The sequence below is a fragment of the Peromyscus leucopus genome, chromosome 12, assembly GCF_004664715.2.
Source record: "Peromyscus leucopus breed LL Stock chromosome 12, UCI_PerLeu_2.1, whole genome shotgun sequence".
Classification (NCBI taxonomy): Eukaryota; Metazoa; Chordata; class Mammalia; order Rodentia; family Cricetidae; genus Peromyscus; species Peromyscus leucopus.
In genome coordinates, this window is record NC_051073.1 from 63,876,989 (window position 1) to 63,893,051 (window position 16,063).

Sequence of the window (16,063 nt, forward strand, 5' to 3'; positions counted from 1 at the left end):
GGGATTGAAAGCGTGCGCCACCACCGCCCGGCTTGTTTTAGCCTTTCTGACCGCAAAAGCTTGAAGGGAGCTGACGACCCGGAAGTCGGAAACCTGCCTTGGGGCGCCTGGGCTAACTCTAGATTGCAGTGCCTCCCCATTTTCCCGTGCCGATCCAGGGAGCAGCTCACCCAGCTTCTAGGAGCAGGCGCCTCTAAGCCACGCCCCTCGCCCTGGGCGTAGGCGGAGCTTCTGGCGGAAGGGCACGGAAGGAGGAGGAGGAGGAGGTGACGCGCAAAGCGGGCGCCCGGCTCGCGCAGCGGCTGGGAGGAAGCTCGGCAGCCCCGCCGGCCGTGAGCAGGCCGGAGTCCGGTCTCTGGCCGGGCTTCCCCCGGTGTGGGCGTGGGCGAGGCGGCGGTCCCGGCCGCTGCGGCGCTCGTGCAGGCCGCGGGTTCGGTGCCGGGAGCAGAGAACGTAGGTAAGCCGGAGCGGGGCAGCCCGGGCGTCCGCAGCGCTGCTGACCAGCCCTTCCCCGCGCCAGCTCAGCGCCGCCCGAGGCCCGCACGCTTCCCCACGGCCGCGCCGCAGGCCGCCGAGTGGGCGCTGGTCTCCGGGGACCGCGGCCCTCCTCCTGCCTCCGCAGCACGAGCCCTGAGGGCCAGCCAGCCAGAAAACCCACTCCTCGGGCCGCTCCTTCCCAAGCCAGGGGAAGCTTTGCCTGAAGATCCGCTGTCAGGCTCCCAGCTCCTGCCGAATCGGAAGTCGAGGGGGGTTGAGTTGATCCGACAGCTCGGCTTGCTCCTTGCTTTGGTTCCTTCCTACCGTGCTTAAGCATGATACTCTTGGGCTTTAGGTTGGTGTGACGCTACTTTTTTATTCTGTCTGTGCTGGGCAGTATTAACTCCGATTCCACTGTGGGGCCATTCAAGTGGGATGCAGAAAGGTCATGGGAGTTCGTACTTAAGAGTCTGGAGAAGCTGAATTGAAGCGTTCCCCTGCCATTTGGTATTGTTTTTAATTCACCACCTGAACATAGGCATGTTCTTATACCTATACAAATTAGTTGGAATAATTGAATGAAATTTTTGGGGGCCCTGGTTAAAACGCCGTTAAAGAATATTCAGGGCACATGGTACATTCCTAATTATGCTTTTGCCTTTTGTCCAGAATAAGCTTAGTATCGAGAAGGGTGCCAGGAGAGATACCAGAATCTTGTGTGTTTGGAACTTAACTGCAATCTGTGCTTTGAGTGTGCAGCATCCAAGAAACCTAGTCACTCAGATGCCTTGTGCTTATTGATAAAACACTGGTATTGCAAGGATAACTCGTAAGTTTCTGTCACATTTCTTTAGAAAAGGCCCGGGAGATGATTGATTGAAATTCCCTCCCATTTAGGAGGCCTTTGCACCTATATCTCAGATTGCCGATACTCTGCTCCTAAAACATTTCGTGTGTAGCTCAGGCTGGGAGGTAGTTTGCTGTGTGGATTATGCTGGCCTTGAACTTGCAGTGGTCCCCCTGTCTCAGCCTCCCTACTGTTGGGATTACTAGCCCAGTTTGTACATCTTCTCTCTTTTGCTCTCATTTCTGCCACCTCACCATCTTTTATATTAAAAACTGTACATGCATATGTTACCTGCATCTGTGTGCACCACATGCTTGTCTGGTGCCTGTGGGGAGCCGAAGAGGGTGTTGGGATCCCCTGGACCTGGTGTTATGCGTGTTTGCGAGGCACTGTGTGGGTGCTGGGAACAGAACAAGTATTCTTAACCCCTGAGCTGGCTCCCCTGCCTTCCCACCTTGTTTTTCTTTGCCTTCTCCCTCTCCTTTAATTTTATTATTGTTATTATTACTGCTGTTGTTATTATTACTTTTGAGTTACCCCAGGGCATTGCACGTGCTAGGTGAGCACTGAGCCTGGTTCCTCAGCCCCTAGTTCCCATGTCTTCTTGCTTTACTCCTTCATTTTGTCATGGTACTTCTTATCTTGTGGCTCTTTGAAAAAGGTATATGGGAGGTATATACTTTGATAAATCACCTGTCTGAAAACCTTTTTCTGTTTTCAGTCATTAGATCTTAGATGGGCCTAAAATTCTCATGTTGAATAATTTTCCCTCAGAACTTGGAAGACTTGAAGACATTTCTTCACTGTTTTCTAGTTTCTAGTCAAGTGGGGTGGGGTGCATGTGTGGGGATGCATAATGTGAAAGTTAGGATATCTTCCTGAATCACTTCTACACGCTATGTATCGAGACAGGACCTCTCACTAAATGTGGGACTCACCCATTTGGCTGACGGGCTGACCATCAAGCCCCTAGGGATCCATCTTCTGTTACTACCCAGTTCTGGGATTATGTGTTGCTGTTCTCAGCTTTTATGTGGATCCTGGGGACCCAATATCAGGTCTTCATGTTTGTGTAGCAACCATTTTTCCCACTGAGGCATCCATCTTCTAGCCTCCTTCCTTTCTTCCTTCCTTCTTTCCTTCCTTCCTCCCTCCCTTCCTTCCTTTCTTTTTTAACTGAGATAGAATCTGGAGATTTAGCTAATCCTGTGATCTGTCTACCTTAGCCTCCTGAGTACTTGGATTATAGGAGTGTAGTTACACCTGACTGAGTCAGTTACTTATTTTATTTTATTTATTTTGGTTTTTTGAGACAGGGTTTCTCTGTGTAGTTTTGGTGCCTCCCCTGGATCTCACTCTATAGACCAGGCTGGCCTTGAACTCACAGAGATCTGCCTGGCTCTGCCTCCGGAGTGCTGAAATTAAAGGTGTGTGCCACCACTGCCTAGCCACTTTTTTTTTTTGGTTTTTCGAGACAGGGTTTCTCTGTGTAGCTTTTGGAGCCTATTCTGGAACTCACTCTGTAGACCAGACTGGCCTCAAACTCACAGAGATCCACCTGCCTCTGCCTCCCTAGTGATGGGATTAAAGGCTGGGGCCACCACTCGAGGTTAGTCAGTTACTTCTTACAGAAATGGCAGATCTTATTTTTTCTATTTCTTTTATTCATTCTGTTTTTGTGTTTGTTTTTTGAGACAATGTTTCTCTGTGTAACAGTCTTAGCTGTCTTGGAACTCACTTTGTAGACCAGCCTGGCCTTGAACTCAGAGGTCCACCAGCCTCTAATCTCTCCATCCCCATCCTCAGTACTGGGATTAAAGGCCTGCACCACCATGCCTGGCTTATTCTGTATTTTGTTTAATTTGAAATTATGTATAAGGAAGATGTCCCTTCTACCAGTTTTGCTACTCTTTAAAATTGTACAGGACATAGTAATACATGTCTTTAATCCCAGCACTCCAGAGGCAGAAGCAAGCTAATCTCTATGAGTTCGAGGTCAGCATGGTCTACATAGCAAGTTTTAGGCCAGCCAAGGCTACATAGTGAAATCCTGTCTGTCTGTCTGTCTGTCTCTGTCACTCAGATTATTTATGTGTATGTTCTGGCACCACAGTGATATTTCAGGTTCATATTCTACTTTCTCTGTTCAGTTCTGAAATCTTTCTTTTTTTTTTTTGGAGACTACAGTTCAGGCTGGCTTTCCAATGGTCTGTGTTACCAGTGATGACTTGATTTCCTTATGTTCCTGTCTCAGCCTCCAGAGTGCTGGGATTTCAGGCTTGAGTCACCACGTTGCCATTTCTTGCCGTAGATGAGTATATTTAGAAACCAAGGTCTGGTTGTCAGGGTGCTCACTTTCTGCTGGGAGTGCGCTGCTTCACTGACAGGTCTGTGTGTGTACACTTCCGTATCTGTATCCAGCTGGGTCCATAGTGGTACCTCCAGTTTGTCTCTCATGTCACAAGTCATTGTTTCTCTAGTGTGGAAAGTCTAGCTTTAACTATCCACAGCATCTTTTACTTATTTGTTCAACTTTGAATACTGATAATATCAGAATTGACTCCTACTTCAATGGAAAAACACATTTGCTGTGCTTTGTGCAGTTTCTGTAAGCACTCTTTGTCTTTAGCTCTTGATGTAGTCAGAATGTTGTTTTCTAAGGTCTGTTCATTTTCTCCTTTTGTGGTGTGGTTGTATTAGTCATTTGAAATCCAGGGGCTAAGAGATACAGCTCAGTGGTGGAGCGCCTGCAGGGCATTCATGAGGCCCTAGTGTAATGTCCAGTACTGTAGAGGAGAAGTAAGCAAGCCAGGTTCATTTGAGATGCGAAGCAGCAGGTTTGTCCTAAAGCCAGACCAGCAGGAACACAACGTACAGAGAAACAGCCCTTCCCTTCTCATTTCCTCCTCTTACCCCCTTTAGAACTCACCTGAATTTCACCTTTGTCATCTAAGGATGGATCCTCTTAAAGCACTGCATGCTGGTTGCTGAAAGAATCCTCACTCCAGTGAAGCTTCATTCATGTCGATAAACTAGTTTATTTAGCCATGCTCTTGCTTGTGGGCATTGATTAAGTATTTGCTATTGTAATCAATATTGCAATAGATAGCCTTGTCATCGTTATAGCCGAGTCTTCTGTTCAGATTGCTTAAAGTAAGCTTGTCAGATTGGAGGATAAATACTTTTGTGGTTTTTATGAAACCTTACCAAATTCTCTTCCAAAATGATTATGTCAGTTTGGAATTCCATCAGCCAAGTTTGAAAATGCCCTTTTCAGTCAGGTGGCAGAGGGAGGAGAATTGTGTATTTGAGGTAGGTCTGGGCTACAGAGTGATACTTCAAAACAAAGTATCTTTTGGCTGGAGAGATGGCCAGCTGTAAAGAAAGTAACATCTCCTGAAGGAGAATGTGCTACTTTTTCTTTTTCTTTGCCAGTGTTGATCAAACCTGGACCTTTGACACATGTGGGTTAATACTATCTTTGAGCATAGCCCCAACCATGACCTCTTTCTTAAGAGTAAAGTGGAAGATATTTTTATGGCTTTTTTTTTTTTTTGTGGGGTGGTGGTGTGGGGAGTGTGTGGGGGAGCGGGGGAGGTTTCGAGACAGGATTTCTCTGTGTAGTTTTGGTGCCTGTCCTGGAACTCACTCTGTAGACCAGGCTGGCCTCGAACTCACAGAGATCTGTCTGCCTCTGCCTCCCGAGTGCTGGGATTAAAGGCATGGGATTAAACAGCCCGTAAGCTTTTTATAGAATTTTCATTGATACAACTTTTGTATTTTCTAAGCTCATCATCTTTGTGGTGGTTACAGTGTGTGTTTCTTAGTGTGTTAGTTGATGGAAGGAACCAGTGCGGTGGCTAGTATTCATTAGAAGACACTTCACATCACATTCTGAAAAGTTAATGCAGGGACTCAGTGGGCTAGCTGATGGGGTTCCAACTTGGGGGATAGCTGTGTTTTGATTTACAGATTTTCTCACAAACTAACCAACTTTTCTAGAGGATGAACCAGCGATTGCCACAGTCTCAGAGGATGAGTTGAACGAGAGTGTGTGTCTCATTGACTGTATCATTCTCCTTCAAATTGTCCTTACATCTGTTTACCCTTTTGAAGGGTAAACTTGTATTCTTGGGGGAGAAAGGAGCAGTGGAATTAGGATCTGGAGTCTAATACATTTCTTTGACGTCAGAAGACATTGAAGAATAGTTGTTCGGCCTTTTGGGGGAGCATTAGATATGACCTTTCCTCTTTAAATGACCTTCTCTTGTCCCGTTGGAGTGGTCTCCTCATGGCAGTGTATCCTTATAGTGTGGTGGTGAGGAGGGCAAGTCACAGCATGAACTCACTTATCTCAGCTCGCTCTGCACTGTGCTTTCCTGCTGGCGTGATTCTCCTGACTCATCTTCACCAAGAAAAGGAACAGGTTCTCTCTCAGGGTAGAAGGCAGGATTGGGGTGGAACTTCCTCCTCAGACTTCCTGGGACCTTCCTTTTTCAGCTCTGTCTGTATTCCTAACCTTCATAGGTATTTGTTACCTCTAATTTGGGGCCTTTCTGAGGTCATGGAGCTTACTTCATGGCATCGCCTTTTTTGACCTGCTGAGTGTGTTACTCATTATCTGCTTTTTATTTTTTGAAACAAGGTCTCACTATATGGCCTTAACTGATCTGAAACTTGCTATGTAGACCAGGCTGGCCTTGAACTCATTAGAGATTTGAATTTGGAGATTCTTCAGACTCTGCTGAGATTTTAAAGGTGTATGCCACCAAGTGTGACTTTCTTTTAGAAATTTAATTAGTCTTGTCTCCTCTTTCATTATCTTTGTCCCTGGGGCTTTTGCTCATTCATTCATTCATTCACCCATTCATTCATGCATTTTTATGATTGACAGGGTCTCATTATATAGCACCAAAACTGGTCTTTAATTTGTGATCCTCTTGCTTCTGCTTCCTGGCTGCTGGGATTATCGGAGTGTGTGCTTGCTGCACATAGTGGAGTTTTGCCTTTTTAAGATCTAACTTCTAACGCCAGCGGTGGTGGCGCACACCTTTAATCCCAGCACTCGGGAGGCAGAGGCAGGTGGATCTCTGTGAGTTCGAGGCCAGCCTGGGCTACCAAGTGAGCTCCAGGAAAGGTGCAAAGCTACACAGAGAAACCCTGTCTCGAAAAACCAAAAAAAAAAAAAAAAAAAAGATCTAACTTCTATCGGGCTGGTGGTGGCCTGTGCCTTTAATACCAGCACTCGGGAGGCAGAGGCAGGAGGATCTCTGAGAGTTCAAGGCCAGCCTATAGAGTGAATTCCAGGACAGCCAGGACTGTTACAGAGAGGAACCTTGTCTCCAAAAACCACATGAACACACACGAAACTCTAACTTCTCGCTGTGCATGGTGGCCTGCATACAACTCCAGCATCTGTGAGGCAGAGGCAGTAGGGATGGCTCATTCAAGGCGAGCCTGGGTAACTTAGAAAGATGTTGCCCCTCCCCCAGCCCAGTGTTTATCAGTGGATTTGGAGAAGGGACCGAGGTAAATATATATTTAGTCCCCCATGTTTTTTCCCCTCACAGCAAAGTGATGTCTAGAAAGGTAATGTGGCGGTGGTAGTGCACACTTTTAATCCCAGCACTAGGGAGAGGCAGAGGCAGGCTGATCTCTGTGAGTTGGAGACCAGCCTGGGCTACACAGCCAGTTCTAGGACAGTCAGGGCTACATAGAGAAACCTTTGTCTCAACAACAACAACAACAACAACAGAGCAGAGTGGGGGGTAATGTGTGTGTGGTGGTATGTGGGGGAGTGGAGATGGGCCCTTTTCTTAATACATTGTTAGCAAACTTAAATTACGTCTCATGTGTTGGTTTCTGGTTCACAATCTGCTGTTTCTTCCACTCCTCTTGGTGGCTAGTGTCTGTAGAACTTTCAGTAATAGGAGACATTATTAATTTCTGAAATTATGTGTTCGGTTTTTCTTTTTCATGTTTGGAAACAGGCTGTATACCCCAGGCTGACTTAGAACTCTGTGGCTGAGGATGACATTTTCTCCTCTTCCTTTATTTACTTGTTTTGAAATTTTAGATACATAAGCACACACAGTATACTTTGATTGTATTCATCTCTCATTATCCTTTCTTATCCCCTGTCATAGAACTCCCTTCTCTGCAAGTCTGACTCCTACTTCATATCTCTCCCTCACCCCCCTCTCCCTCTCCCTCTCCCTCTCCCTCTCCCTCTCCCTCTCCCTCTCCCTCCCCTCCCCTCTCCCTCTCCCTCTCCCTCTCCCTCCCTCCCTCCCTCCCCCCCCCTCCAGGGTTTTTCTCTTTAGTCCTGGCTGTCCTGGAACTGGCTCTGCAGACCAGGCGGGCCTCGAACTCACAGAGATCCTCCTGCCTCTGCCTTCCGAGTGCTGGGATTTCAGGTATTCCCTACCCCCACCCCCGTCCCGTCCCACTACATTTAATTGCAGTTGCTTGCAGGAGCATGGGTGAGGGGTTATTACTTGAGAAAGAATAACTTACCCAGGGGCTGCATTGCTGAAGAATATGATCCCTCGCCCAGTAACCTTTCATTATCTCTAGCTCCTCAGGGCAGAGTGGGTGAGCCTGTCCTCCATTCCTGGTGGAATGTTGACGGGCCCAGTCTCTACAGGTCCTAAGTAGATAACCATCACTGCTGTGAGCTCCTGGGGGCAGCAGCCTCGTCACATCCAGAAGACAGCGTTCCACAGCTCTTACCTTTTGTCCCTTCTTCCTCCGTGTTCCCTGAGCCTTGGAGGGTGTGATACAGATGTCCCTTGGAGAGTCACTTATGCCACTTTGGTCACTTAGGAGTCTGCATTAACTGTTGCCTGCTGGTCTAGAAGCCTCTCTGACCCAGGCTCATGGGTATGGACAGAAGTAGCCAGAAGGCAGTGTGATACCTGTGTGCATTAGTCAGAGCTCTGCTACTTTTCGGGCCTGTCCCCTCCCCAGTCCTGGACCAGGTGCACAGTACCAGGCATGAATTCCCTTCTGTGGGGCAAACCTCAGCTCTCACTGAAAAGTGAGTGGCTGGTGTCCTCACAACCTTCGTGCCGTTCCCGCTCCAGTAGGCATGACTTGCCTGGCAGGCTGTCACTTACAGGGTTCACAGCTGTGTGAGACTCACGAACCTTCTCTCACAGACCTTAAACTGATCTTCCTACCTCTTTCCCTGAGTGTTAGGGTTGATGACATGTGTGTGCCTTTATGGCTGGTTTTATGTGGCACTGGGGATTGAATCATGCTAGGCACTGGGGGCTTCATGCATGCTAGGCAAGAATTCTGTCTGCAGCCCTGTCCTGTCTTGTTGATTGAACAGAGGGCCCTGTGCATGCTAGGCTGGCACTGACTAGGCTGGCTTTGTGTCTGATTTTCATTTATTCCTCCTCACCTCTCACCTCTATGAGCTGTTCCTGAAATTCTGTGTGTGTGTGTGTGTGTGTGTGTGTGTGTGTGTGTGTGTATTTGTCTGTGGTCCTTATATTCACTTGAGAGCCAGTAGAACTGGATGAGAGCAGCGGACATAAAGTCTTCTTCCTTATGGACACTTAGACTCTGACGTGTAAAGCAGAGCCTGGTCTCCTTGAGGGTGAGGGCTATGTGGGCCAAAGATACTTTCCCCTTAAAAAAAATTGTCATCGAAAGTTATTTTTCTGTGGACAAGTTATAAATAGATGTGAAATCTGTCTGAAGTGGTTTCTGGTCCCCCTCGCTTTACTATCTTTCACTTTACACTTGAGAACACAGAATCTGAATGACTTGCTGAAAGTCACTTAGCTAATGAGAAACAGTCAACACAAGAAATTCTGTGACAGCCCAGCAATTCTCTTCTGAATCAAGGCCTGTGTGTTGTATTAGGAACTGGTGTGCAGTGGGCTGAAGAGACGGCTCAGCATTTCAGACCACTCGTTGCTTTTGCAGAGGACCCGGGTTCAATTCCCGGCACCCCGTGGCAGCTCACAACCATCCATAATTACAGTTCCAGAGGATCCAGCATCCTCTTGTGGCCTCCTCGGGCAGTAGGCACGGAAGTGGTGCACCGCATATATGCAGACAAAGTACTCATGCACATAAAATAAAAGTGAATCACAAAAACAAAGACTGGTGTATACTGAGAAATTTTTGCTTGTTTTGTTTTTGTTCATTTGTTTTTCGAGACAGGGTTTCTCTGTTTAGCCCTGGCTGTCCTGGAACTCGCTCTGTAGACCAGGCTGGCCTCGAACTCACAGAGATCAGCCTGCCTCTGCCTCCTGAGTGCTGGAATCAAAGGTGTGTACCACCACTGCCCAGCAAGTTTTGTTTTTTTGTTGCAAGGTGTCACTATACATCCCTGGCTGACTAGAACTCATATGTAGAAGAGGCTGGTCTTGAACTCACAGAGATTGAGGTCCACCTGGCCTCAGCTTCCCCAGTGCCGGTATTAAAGGCATGTGTGACCGTATCCTGCCAGAAATGATTCTTGAAACATCCGCATCAGAGACAGGTATAGAGAAAATGGGGCCTCGTTAAATGCTCACATCTTCCTTCTTCCCAGTTCTCTTGCAGTGGGAACCTCCATCAGGTAGGATTTCTTTTTCTTTTCTTTTCTTTTCTTCCTTTTTTTTTTTTTTAAAAGATTTATTTATTTATTATGTATACAACATTCTGCCTGCATGTATACCTGCATGCCAGGAGGGGGCACCAGATCTGATTATAGTTAGCTGTGAGCCACCATGTGGTTGCTGGGAATTGAACTCAGGACCTCCGGAAGAACAACCAGTGCTCTTAACCTCTGAGCCATCTCTCCAGCCCAAGGTAGGACTTCTTTATGGCTGATAGAATAAATTGGAGTGCATATGTTCTTCTTCTTTTTCTTTTTCTTTTTTCTTTTTTTTTTTTTTTTTTTGGTTTTTCGAGACAGGGTTTCTCTGTGTAGCTTTGCGCCTTTCCTGGAACTCACTTGGTAGCCCAGGCTGGTCTTTTTCATTTTTTAAAATATTTTTTAAAGATGTATTTATTGTGTACATAGTATTCTGCCTACTTGTATTCCTACACACCAGAAGAGGACACCAGATCCCATTACAGATGGTTGTGAGCCACCATGTGGTTGCTGGGAATTGAACTCAGGACCTCTGAAAGAACAGCCAGTACTCTTAACCACTGAGCCATCTCTCCAGCACCGCCCCCTCCCCTTTTTTTTTTCAAGACAGGGTTTCTCTGTGTAGCTTTTGGAGCCTGTCCTGGAACTCACTCTGACCAGGCTGACCTTGAACTCACAGAGATCCACCTGCCTCTGCCTCCCAAGTGCTGGGATGAAAGGCGTGTGCCACCACTGCCCTGTTCAAAATCTTAACTGCTATGTACCTCTATGACATATTTACATTGAAATTTAACTTTACATTTTTTTTTTCTGTATAGGTACATCAGTTCTCATTATGCATCAGAAAAATGAAAAAGCAGAAGAAAATTCTATGGAAAAAGGGAATTCACTTAGCTTTTTCTGAGAAATGGAATACTGGGTTTGGAAGCTTTAAGAAGTTCTATTTTCCTCAAAACTTGTGCTTTCTGAAAGCTAAGGTGGGAAGGCCAGTTGTTTGGGGTGGACAGTTGAAGCATTTCCAGTGTGGTAAGAAGGCTCTTCACATCCAGAAATCGTGGATCCGGGATGTCCCGCCTTGTGCAAGGGCGGGGTCTGGAGGGGCCCCTCACAGTGGTAGTACTTTGTATGCCAAAGTGAAAAGAAAGGACCCCAAGTACTTCGCTTCTTCCTCCAGCCGTCTCCTGAGACATCCAGCAGATAAGGTACTGTCGTCAGCAAAGACCTCGGACCATGAGTACTGCAGAGAGGAAAGTCTCCTGAAGGCGGTTACTGGCCTGTCAGCAAGTACTCTCTTGGGTAAGGCCAGTGGGCACAAACCTCGGACAGGCGCACAAGCGTCCGACTTTCCCATGAAGTTCAATGGGGAGAGCCAGAGTCCAGGGGAGAGTGGCGAGATTGTGGTCTTGAACAAACATAGAAAACGCATTTGCTACGGCTGCTACCAAGGGCTAGAGCACCACAGGAATGGGAAACCATTGATTCCAAAAAAGTTCCAACTTAATCAACATCGAAGAGTCAAAGTGTCTCTTATGATGTATGAGAAATTATCCATGATTAGATTTCGGTATAGGATTTTGAGATCCCAGCACTTCAGAACGAAAAACAGAGTTTGCAAGCTAAGAAAAGCCCAGCGAAGCTGGGTGCAGAAGGTCACTGGGGACCATCAAGAGAACCTTAGGGGTAACACTGAGGGCGGCAGCAGTTGCAGCCCAGTCCCTTCCCCAGAAGCTAAAGACCCTTGTCAGTGCCAGCCATACTTGGCAGACATGGACGCCAGTGTTGCGGTGAAGGGGAAGAACTCCCATGTGCCTGATGGCCACACTAAAGAAAGCCCTTTCTTGGACAAGGAGCACAGTTTAGATGAAGCATTCCCTGACCAACAGAACGGCAGTGCCACATACGCCTGGGACCAGTCCCCCTCTTCTCCTCAGTGGGGGTGCACAGAGCAAGTTCCTGAAACCCCTCCAACCGAGCTTCCTTCTAGCACCCAGTTCCCTCCAGAAACGGGCAGAGCGAGTCTGACTCTGGGTCGGGAAGGCGGGACAAGCGCTGCCGGTGACGACAGAGCTGCGCTGTCCGCGTCTGGAGCAGACGCGTCTGTGAGCCGTGTCGATGGGCCTGTGTCTGAAGAGCCTGCTCAGAGTGAGAACTGCCAGATGGAGGAGGATGGATCTCTCAAGCAGAACATTCTTAGTTCTGAGCTGCTGGACCACCCCTACTGTAAAAGCCCTCTGGACGCTCCCGCGGTGTGCAGTGAACTCAAAGGAGAGAGCCAAGTGGCGGGTGGCAAGAGCAGTCAGAAAGCTTCTCCAGTGGATGATGAGCAGCTCTCCACCTGCCTTTCTGGTATGCGCTGTTCCTTGTTGCCCTCCAGCCTCCGGCCCACGCTTGGTGTCCATTTTCCTTTCCAGAAGAGTCTTGGTCTACCTCCCACACATGGCTTTCCCTTTAAGCCATTCGATGTTGGTGATGCCTTTTACGATGCTCCACTATGGAGATGTTGCTTAGCTCCCTTTTTGGTTTGTTGATGGACAGTTGTATCGATTTTGCTATAAGGATTCAATGAACTCTCTCTTGTCCAATTGTTTAAGTTAAATTTTCATTCTAATTGCCAGTAAAGAATATTGATACTTAAACATTTTAATTGGGTGGCCAAATTACCTTTTAAACTTAAGTTTTACCAGTCAGTCTTACAGATTACAGATGAGAATGTTGTAAGATTGGGTGTCCAGGTAGCCCAGTCTGGCCTCAGACTTGCCATGTAATCGAGGATGAATGTGAACTTGTGATCCTCTCAAGTGCTGGGATTACAGGTATATTACCACCATACACGATCTGGGGGGGGGGGGCTGTGGATTGAACTCAGGGCCTCATGCATGCTAGGCAGACATTCTATCAACTGAGCTCTACCCCAGCCATGATGACTTCTGTGTGTGTGTTTGACTGCATTTTATTGGTACTTAGTTTCTCCTTTCCTAGTTTTCCTTTGCATTGTTTCTCTTTTATTAATATATGAGAAGCTCCTGTATACCAGCCAGTGTTCTGGTTTCTATGAACATAGCAACAAGCAGAATACACTGATCTCTGCTTCCATGGAACACCATATCAGTCTAATTGTGAAGATGCTAAATTAATTGTAATTGCCAAGGATTGTCACTCCCAAAATATAACATTTTTAATACCACAATGTTGTTTATTGTTGCTTTAACAGAAATTTTAGTTGTTCTTCTTGTTTTCTTTTTTAAATAGAGTATTGTTTGTTATTTCCTTGACAATACAGTGTCTTTTTTTTTTTTTTTTTTTTTTTTTTTTTTTTAGTTGGGATCTTACTGTATCTCTTGCTGTCCTGGAATTTGCTATGTAGATCAGGCTAGCCTTGAACTCACAGAGATCCTCCTGCCTCTGCCTCTCAAGTGCTGGGATTAAAGGTGTGCCACCACGTCTGGTGTTCTACAATGTACTTGATCATATACAACCTGACTTTCTCCCCAGCACCCCCAGCAGTCCCCTCTGCCCTCTTTGACCCCCCCCCCCCACTGAGTCCTGACTGGAGAGTGCTGTCTGTCGGCATGTTGACTGATTCTGTTGGCCTGGCCTTGTGCTGGTAACCATAGCTGCAGTGAGCTTGCAAGTGCAGTGGTCATAACTGGTCCAGAAGACAGCATTTCTCAGCATTTCTTCCCATCCTTTGGCCTTACTTTCTTTCCGCCCCCTCTTCCTCAGCGTTCCCTGAGCAGTAGAGGAATAGTGATAGATGTCCCAGTTATGGCTGACTGAGCACGTAAGAGACATTTATTCTCAGCATCATTTTCCCCCCAAGACAGGGTTTCTCTGTGTAGCCTTGGCTGTCCTGGAACTCACTTTGTAGACCAGGCTGGCCTCAAACTCACAGAGATCCACCTGCCTCTGCCTCCCAAGTGCTGGTGTGAGCCACCACCGCCAAGCCTATTCTCAGGATTTTGATCAGTTACGAGTCTCTACGTTAAACACAGTTCACTTCACGGCAAAAAGAATCTTCTTCTCTGAGATGAAGTTCTAATCCGTGGTTCTAAACATAAATATTTAGAAGGCACTTTGACAGCTTGTTCATTTAGAAAACAAACAGTAGGAGGCTCCCCACTAAGCCTTAACCTCCCAGCCCACAATTCCTTTGCTGTGGTGCGGGCTCAGACCCAGCCCGAAAGGCGGTGGTTACATCGTAGCCTTCCTCCGTGCCACTGTTTCACCAGTGGACACATCGGCCGCCTGTCAGTAATGTAGCAGTCAGGGCCCGGGACCAAGTGCTGGCAGGACCACTGATATCTTTTCTTTCCCTGTAGCCTGCACAGCACTCTGAAAGCAGCCAGCAGGAGGAAGTTGTCAGCACAGTCCCAGCTTGATTTCTCTATGAGAAGACTGCTTTTTTTAATTTAAGGAACATCAATCAAGATTGTAGAACCTAAAATTTAATTTTTGTTGTTGTTTGGGATATCCCTCCATTTTTCTTTAGGGTAAAATTTCTTTATGGCTTCATTTTGTAATTTAAAATATTTGTTATAAGTTAGCATACAAACTAATGGGTTTCATTATTACATTTTAAAAATATTTATATATTTTAATTTAATTAATTTTCTGGAGCTGAGGACCGAACCCAGGGCCTTGCGCTTCCTAGGCAAGCGCTCTGCCACTGTGCTAAATCCCCAACCCTATTTTTAATTTATTTTTAATCATGGATATGCATGTGTCTGTGTAAGTATATGCCATGCAAGTGTAGGTGCCAGTAGAGGCCAGAGGCATTAGATTCCCTGGGGCTGGATTCACGGGCGATTGTGAGCCACCCAATAAGGGTGCTGAGAACTGAACTGTGGACCTGTGAAGAAGAATAGACTCTCTTAACCTCTGAGCTTAGCCTTCCAACCTTATTACATTTTAAAACAATTCAAATTTTTATTTTTATTTGTATTTATTTATTTTTATTTTTTTAGAGCTGAGGATACAAACCCAGGGCCTTGCGCTTGCTAGGCAAGTGCTCTACCACTGAGCTAAATTCCCAACCCCCAATTCTTTATTTTAATTTTATTATTGTATATCCATACATGGTGTTTCTATGTGGGCAGGGCATATCCAGGTGAAGGTCAGAGGACAGTTTTGTGGAGTTAATATTCTCTTTCTACCTGTATATAATTCTCCACTTAAATGCAGTCTTTCCAAATATGAAGGTTTCCTGACTTCTGTTGGGGCCGTTCTTTCATGTAGACATAAGACCCCTGGGTAGAAACAAGATGGCTATTAAGATGGACAGGCTGGGAGCATAGCAAACATCAGTACTCCCAGGACTGGAAAACTAGGTCTGTGGTTAACAGACCTGGCTTATGCTGACACCCAGGATATATCCTCCCCCGCCCCCATGACAGCTCACATCTGTAACTCCAGTTCCAGGGGATCTGATACCCTCTTCTGGCCTCCTTGGGTGTCAGGCATGCCTGTGGTGCACAGACATATATACAGACAGAACACCCATATGCATAAAATAATAAAATAAAAATTTAAAAATGTTATGTGTTTTATTCTTAGAACCTCCAGTAGAGTGGGTGGAGAATCAGAGGTAATGCTTTTTGTAAACGTAGGGCTGGGCTGGGGAGATGGCCCCGTGGTGAAGGGTAAAGGCGTTGCCGCCAAGCCTGATGGCCTGAGAGCCATCTCCCACACGCCGTCCTTTGTCCTCTGCCTGTGCTGCTGGCAGGTGTCCCTCACTCTACACACACAGTGAATGAATGTAGTGAAGAGAGGAAGGCAGGGCTGTGGTTTGTCCAGCAGGTTTGCGGCCCTGGGTTGGGTTCCCAGCATTGCAGAAAGTTGGGAGCCACTCTGGTGGGAGATTCACAGAGTTCTCACCTGTGTTTTCCTGTGCAACAGAGTCCTGTCCATTCTGAATTGACAGCCTAGCAGAAACTGCTGTTTGGAGCCACAGGAGGAGCTGGTTACGATTTCCCCTTTTCAGCATCATCCCCCAACCATGTTTCTTCCTCTCTGACCCCCTACACCTTCCTCAGCTCTTGTTACCTGGAGAAGTAATGTGGTTCTATTTCCTGGGGCTTGCTCAGTGGCCATCATTGAAACCATTGAATGAATATATACGTAAATTGACTGGGAGATGGCCTTAT

The 16,063-nt window shown here is 46.7% G+C and overlaps 1 protein-coding gene across 3 annotated transcripts in view; it reads left to right on the forward strand.

Moving 5' to 3' along the window:
• The first annotated feature begins 272 nt into the window (after positions 1-272).
• Senp5 (SUMO specific peptidase 5) overlaps positions 273-16,063 on the forward strand; it is a 38,868-nt gene continuing 23,077 nt past the window's right edge. For 2 of the 3 annotated variants that reach the window (XM_028894087.2, XM_037209800.1), the window contains exons 1-2: positions 273-457; positions 10,739-12,266. In XM_028894087.2, the coding sequence (XP_028749920.1) occupies positions 10,769-12,266 (1,498 nt within the window). In that variant the 5' untranslated portion in view covers positions 273-457; positions 10,739-10,768. Of the gene's footprint in view, positions 458-502; positions 833-10,738; positions 12,267-16,063 lie in introns of those variants that run through there. The other variant, XM_028894088.2, reaches the window with a different exon arrangement.